The 7,331-nt window shown below is 45.3% G+C and overlaps 1 protein-coding gene across 1 annotated transcript; it reads left to right on the top strand.

Moving 5' to 3' along the window:
- Nucleotides 1-2,370: 2,370 nt before the first annotated feature.
- LOC119325948 (MLO-like protein 1) lies at nt 2,371-7,060 on the top strand. Its single transcript, XM_037599668.1, has 13 exons — nt 2,371-2,499; nt 2,594-2,863; nt 4,630-4,746; nt 4,829-4,880; nt 4,991-5,082; nt 5,166-5,240; nt 5,333-5,415; nt 5,534-5,583; nt 5,720-5,760; nt 5,985-6,194; nt 6,369-6,436; nt 6,512-6,572; nt 6,866-7,060. Exons 1-13 carry the CDS (start codon nt 2,371-2,373, stop codon nt 7,058-7,060), a joined length of 1,443 nt encoding a protein of 480 aa, XP_037455565.1.
- The last annotated feature ends 271 nt before the right edge of the window (nt 7,061-7,331 follow it).

Below are 7,331 nucleotides of genomic sequence, written 5' to 3'. Positions count from 1 at the left end.
GGTGAGCGGGCGCCGGGGAGCCTGGCTGGCGCGGTGGGCGCGGCGCGCGCGGTGAGCAGGCGGTGAGCGCGGGGCGCTAGGGCGGGTGTCGGGGCCGGGGTAGGTTTGCGCGTGAGGTGCGGACCTTGCTGCGGTCGTTGATCTGATGTTCCCATCACCGGATCTCGCTGCCCGAGGACGTGTTGGTGGTGGTTGTTCGGTGTGGCCGGCGAGTGCTGGGGGCCCCTCCTTGCCAAGCATGTCCACGTCCTGCTCGTGGAGTAGCGGCGCCGTGCAGTGGCTGTGGTGCAGAGTAGGGTCCAGGCAGACCAGATCCAGCTCGGTTGGTCCTGACCTTGCGCGCGGTGGTGCGAGGTGGTCAGTTTGGCGTGGTGTTTGCCTAGTTTCGGCGTGCTGCGGTGCGAGCCGGCTAAGCTCCAGTTCATTTCTCGGCTCTTCCTGTGCAGTGCGGTGCGGATCCTCGCCCAGGTTCTGCGCACGGAGGCAGGGGATGGCCGGATCTGGTTTGGCTCGCCCAGTCTGCGTGCGGCGGGGCGGCCCAGACAGGTTGGCTCGTGTTTGCCGAGTTTCTGCGAGCGGCAGTGGCAAGTCCGTTCCTGGTAGTGTGTGCATGGCCTTGCTCTGTCCGGTGGCGCTGGTAGGCCTCGGATCCAGTTTGGTGGAAGATTCAGCTTCAGATGAAAAGCCGCATTGATCTGGTCAGTGCCGACGGTAGTGGCGTCTATAAATGTCGTCTTCCTCCTTGGAGGTATTGCCGTGGAGCTCGTTTGCTCTTCATACCTCATAGCTTGCGGTCTCCGGGTGAAAATCTAAGATTTGGCTTAGCCAAATCGGGTAACGGTGTTGTCCTCGACATCACTTTCTCCTTGGAGGCGTTACCTTGGAGACCCAACGATGGATTCCGTTGGTGTGCATGTCTTGTTTGGTGGTGCTTGGGTTTGTGGTGGTGTCGGCATTTCACTTTCTTTTCTTTTTGCATCAGCCCTTGCTGTGCTTTCCTCTCCGAAGGGCTCTTGTAACACTTCTTCTCATCAATGAATTTAGCAGCTCTACTGCCAACGTTCAAAAAAAAATGCTCTAGTAGTTTACATCTCCTGTCTAGGGCACTGGTCAGCTGGCGGTTACTGCTTCCAGTCGTAATTGCCCAGCGTATTGGCAACGCTGGCCAGTAGACCGTGCATGTGCTCATGCGTGGTCCTGTATCCCGTATCAAGTTGATGCGTTTGTCTCACTTCTCTCTCTCTTTTTTATATGTCCTTGGGTATTTCCCTGGTACTGCTACGCGCCATTTCTGTGCTCATTTAATCTGGGCTTCTTGAGTTTTGCCTTCCAAGCAATCTCGGCTACCTCACAACCTCCGTGAAATGCAAGATGTCCCAGAAACCTGATTTTGTCCTGCCTGTAATCCTGACGTGTTCTTTCCTGGACACTAGTGTGCCATTTGGGTTCGGTAGTCGGGCATGCATGCGATCTACCCTGGATGTCGCATGCTCATCGACTTGTATATCCCCGAAATGGCGAGCCGGTCCTCTCAAGTTGTCGATGGTGACAGCCACGTGAACTAACTCAGCCCCATGAGCCCCGTCCAAAAAAAAAAAACCCAGCCCCATGAGGTTAGCTAAGGACACGGGCGATACGGCCGATGCGACGGGTGCTTGGATCTTGCTCTTGGCTACCACCGCGTGACCCTTTCACGGACCACAGGTACATGACAGCATTTTCTGCATGTGCCCACCTCTTTCTAGAACCTTCCGGATTCCGTGCCGCCGCTGCGTCACGACCCGTCTCGCCCTCGGAAGAATGAAATAATGCACGGTAATGCTAACTGGCGAGCATTCGTTGAAAAGGAACCCTCGATGAACGCCCTCACAGCTGTTCTATCGAGATCAAACGGCATTGGACCTGAAAATAAAACCAGATGATCAAGGACAACCGGTAATGCGTTGGATCAAGCGTGACCGTGTGAGAAGGCCAGGACCGAGGAACGCCGTGTCGGGACGTGGAGCAGGACACGACGCGCGACGGCAGCGACGGCCAGCCTCGAAACCTCTACCAGATTCTGGGAACAACAGACCAAATCCCATAGGTGAAGAAGCTTGGGGGCATAGCGTACATCGACAGTGTGGCAGAGACCATGGACTGCGTACTCTGCAAAGTGTTTGGAAAATGGGGAGGGCACATTGTAATCATCGTTGCCATTCTCTTCATCTTGTTTTCTTGAACTGTGTTTTGGAATGGACTTCCCCTATGCTAGTGCTCATCGAGGACCATTATAAGTCGATCAAGAACTGGCCCTTGCTTGCTTGTTCATGTCGTTGAGGAATACTAACAGTAATAACAAGGGTTAGCAGTGACCCTGCTTGGGGCGCCATGGCCGGCGGAGAAGAAGGGAAACCCAAGCCGCTCGAGTTGACGCCGACATGGATCGTGGCGTCCATCTGCTCCGCCATCGTCATCATCTCCCTCGTCTTCGAGCGCTTGCTCCACCGCCTAGGCAAGGTATACATGCGTTACGTACGATGAAGCTACTACGTCGTCTTCTTTCTTAACTGTTTCTGTGTTAACTGTTGCGTTTGGGCGCGCACGTTTGCAGAGGATGATGAGGAGCAGTAAGAAGCCGCTGTATGAGGTCCTCCTCAGGGTGAAGGAGGAGCTCATGGTGCTGGGATTCATATCGCTGCTGCTCGCCGTGTTCCAGGGGGTCATGGGGAGGCTGTGCGTGCGACGGAGCGTCATGGGCCACATGCTGCCCTGCAAGCCACCTGCGCCGGACGGCGTCGCCGAGACCGCGCACTTCGTTCTGGGCGGGGCCAGGCGGCTTCTGGCCGCTGGAGCCGCCTCCGATGATCACTGCCTAAAAAAGGTAAACATCGAACGTTCATATGAGCCATATCAGCCGTATGAATCATGAGCCATATTTTTTTCCGGATAAAGGGCATTTTTTTATTGATTCATAATGTAGCATGACGGATACAATCATAACGAGTACACACCCGGTCTTTGCATAACTAGAATGCACACATAACCGACACCAGCACACACATGCACAAAAGATAACACCAGCAAAGAGCAACGACATACAAGACCGCTATGCTTAGGTGGATGGAGAAAAAAAAAATTCAAAAACAATCAAACAAGCGATTGATGATATGCAACAACGACCACCAACGCCAACCAGCTCTTGACGACACAAGGACGACAATCAAGATTCTTTGGAAGCAATGCCTTTCCGAAGGAACGACACGTTAGTGCCGTCGTTGCCAGATCCAACCATCGAAGATCAGATCGTAGGTTTTCACCCAAAAGATCAACTCTGAGCAAACTCCAAGCAATGCCCTCGACAAGCTAACAATCTGAAGACGCCGTTATTTCCAGGTATAACCAACTAGGGTTAGACCTATGGTTTTCACCCGGTGCAACCGGAGGGATAGGAGGCCATGGGGTGGTGGGAGGGTGGTGAGTCCAGCACCGCGAAGTTGGGGTGGTAGTCGGGGCCACGCAGGGGAAGAGAACGCCATACAACACAAGTTGCTCGCATTGTCGCCATGCCACTGCATGCATCACCAGCATGCAAGATCTTCCACTGAATCCCGCAATCCCGGCCCCCATGAGCCCGATCAACACCATAGTAGGCCAGCACGAGCAAGCGCACCACATGTCAGCGGCCCGCGCCACCTGCTGGAAAGGAGATTGCGCGGACGCGGCCGAAGGCCGAACATCACCTATGCCACACCTCAGAGCAGCCACACCCACCGCCACGAACTAGCCGAAGGCGCACCCAACTGCCATCATCCCCAGAGCCTGATGGGCTTCGCCAGCCGGCTCCTCTAGCGGCGATGAGATGAGAAAAGGGAGTTGGGGAAAAGTTGTGGCGCTCGGGGGGCGACACGGACGTCAGTTTGAGTGACTTCCAAGACTGCTGGCTATGCTATTAACCTTGCTATTACGAGTACCCATATGCTTCGACTTCTCTCGTTGGCTGCCTGGCTGCTGGTTAGCGGGAACAATTTTAAATTCGGTCTAGTTTTTATTTCTAAGGTAGGAATTTGGTCTAGTTGACTAAAAAAGTCTGTGTTTTTCTTTGTAATGGTGCATGCAAGATCACAATTACAGGAGTGAACCAGCTGATTAAAAGATATCAATGGACTTGCAGTAGATCTTGCTATCTTAGGCTTATATCAGATTTGTTAATTTTAGCTTTGGACGTTGGAGTGAATCGCTGGAAAATGCTACATATACGTATTACTAGATGGTAAAAAGAAACTTCACATTTTCCTAGTGTGATGTGGTACCCGTGACTCCCTACTGGATCCGCCCATGAATGAGATTTTACATCAATGAGCTTAAAATGGCACTATCGTGGGAGTCTGGTTCACCAACATGTAACCACAATTCTAAACAAAGCAGAGTATATACGAGAATAGTTGAATGTTGATAAATGCTTAGAAATATCCACCGCAAAAGGCTTAGAAATATCGCAAAGATTTCAGAAAATTCCAAGAAATTTACAAACTACACAACACTTAACTTCTGCATTTATCCTAGGTATTTGGTATTTGATGGGTTTTCCATCTTCAACAGATTGGCCCTTATATATATATAAATATTCATTTGATATTCCGCATGTAGGGCAAAGTTCCGGTACTCTCTGTTGAAGCTATTCATCAGTTGCACATATTTATCTTCATCTTGGCGGTCACTCATTTTGTTCTCAGCGCGTCTACCATTATTCTAGGAACTGTGCAGGTACTAAACCTCAAACTATATGTGTATTAACAAGTAATCTATCATGTTCTTCCTATTGATTTTTTTATCAATTATCATCTAGACGAGAAATTGGCATCACTGGGAGAGCAAGATTCATGCAAATGGTGATAATGGTATGATGCCGATAGTTTTAGAATTTGAATAATGATAACTTCACCTTTGTTTTTCTCAACATAAAGTTGTGTCCACTATTTCCTGATGATATTTAAGATTCGTTATGTAGCTCCTGAAATGATCAAGCATGTTCAAGAGTTCAAGTTTATTCAAGACCATTTTAAAGGTCACAAAAAACGGTGGAGGATATTTGGTTGGATGGTATATTTGAAGTATCAAAACATTATTCATATTTCATCTGTTCTTGATTATAGTTGGATTATAAACTAATTCACCTTTTTTAGTGTTCATTCTTCAAACAATTCTATGGATCGGTCACTGAGGAAGACTACACAACAATGCGACTTGGTTTCGTCATGGTAACTAGCCATATATTACCATCAATGAACGTCACATATATGTTTCCATATCATTGGAACTAATTAACATTTTATTTGTTTCCTTCTCACAGAAACATTGTAACCCAACATTCAATTTTTACAATTACATGATCAGAGCGTTGGAGGTTGATTTCAAGAAGGTTGTTGGTATTAGGTAAGTTATCAATGCTATTATTACAAAATGAATGTCATGTTCTTTTCTAAAGCATGACTTTTGGTATTTTCATTTTTTGATTTAGACAATAACTACTTTGCATGTTGTTCTTATGTAGTTGGTACCTCTGGGCATTGCTCATGGTATTCTTGTTGTTGAATGTTCAAGGTTTGTATCACCAATGGTTGCAAGTTATGGCCCATTCACAACTTTGTTTATTGAATTTTCATTTTTTGGTTGTATTCACTACATAATATTATATTACTCATGCGATAATAACACTATTCTTTTGTCATAATTGTAGGTTTGTATGTCTACATTTGGATATCGTTAGTTCCATTCATTGTAAGTAAACGTGAGACATAATGCAAATAGAAAAATGAGCATAATGAGATACACATATTTTCAATACATAATATTGCCAAGCCTTTTTTTTTGTAAAATTCATAATTCTATAATGAAGTAGGACTTCGCCAAAGTACACCAACCTTTACAGTGAACACAATTGTTGTTTATAACAAGGATCGTGCATAAAGGAATAACTATAACATCGATTGATTTTTTGGTAGATGCTACTTTTGGTTGGAAGCAAGATGGAGCACATCATTACAGAATTGGCTTACGAGGTTGCACAAAAGCATACGGCGATTCAAGGAGATTTAGTAGTGGCTCCTTCAGATGATTTCTTTTGGTTCCATCGGCCAAAGTTGGTCCTTTTGTTGATCCACATTGTCCTATTCCAAAACGCATTTGAGATTGCACTATTCTTTTGGCTATTGGTAAGAATAATATGTTAACTAGGCACCAATCAAACTAACTTCTAGTTTTGAAGACAATAACAATATGATGAAATTGCATAGACTATAAGTTTCTGATCGAGCTTGTTCTTGAAAGTTAGTCCAATTCTTGTATATGTATATGTAGAACTAACTGTTGCATTGCCAACCATGCAGGTGACATATGGATTTAAATCATGCATCATGGGAAATCGAGCATATGCTATAGCTCGAGTTGTCATAAGGTAACATAGGAGTAACTAGTAAATCACAACATCTTGATATTTTAAGAAACTCATTATTTGTTTCCTTTCTTTCAGTGTCATTAGCCAACTCGTTTGTTGTTACATCACCCTACCGCTTTATGCCATCGTCTCTCATGTGAGTTTATTTTCTAAACTATGTGGATTGCCTTTGAACTTCTTTGAATATTTAGTGATTGCTCAACTCAGTAGGTCTATGAGTAACTAATTCTTGGTAACAAAAAATTTATTTACTAGTACAATATTCTATATACGAATTGGTACATATAGGTGATCATATAACTTATTGTTTATATGAATAGTTTGTTTTCCTAAATTTGATGCCACCATGTAGGTATTTACTAGAATAATTTAACTAACTGCCCTCAATCTCTATGTTTACACTCTAATTCAATTTTCATAATGGTAAAGATGGGGAGTTCTTTCAAAAGAGTTATGTTTGACGAAAACGTGACTGAAGGCCTTGTCAACTGGGCTGAAAAGGCTAGGAGACGCAGAGGAATCCCAAGTAGAACACCTGCAGACGTAGGCAACTCGCAAGTTGATGAGGCAAGTGATGTTGTAGTTCAAATAACAAATGCACATGCAGACTCATTGGTGAAGTAAAGGACTGCTAGGCTAATTACATATTTTGTATATGGCCATTCTTGCAATACTACAATTTCTTTTACTTGTACAATGGAAATCTACAATTACATGACACATATCCTTGGATAATTTTGGTTCTTGATGTGTTTTGCACATTTACCTCTAACTTACTATAAATTAAAAAATGACGTAATATATGGATCTACACATGTGAAAATGATAAGCTTTTAAAGATAACAACATTGTCGTCTAGTCATAAATAATATTAGAGACCAACTATGGTCTAGGG

This window comes from Triticum dicoccoides, chromosome 6B (genome assembly GCF_002162155.2).
Source record: "Triticum dicoccoides isolate Atlit2015 ecotype Zavitan chromosome 6B, WEW_v2.0, whole genome shotgun sequence".
In the NCBI taxonomy this organism is placed as follows: Eukaryota; Viridiplantae; Streptophyta; class Magnoliopsida; order Poales; family Poaceae; genus Triticum; species Triticum dicoccoides.
This window is presented reverse-complemented; position numbering and strand designations above follow the sequence as displayed.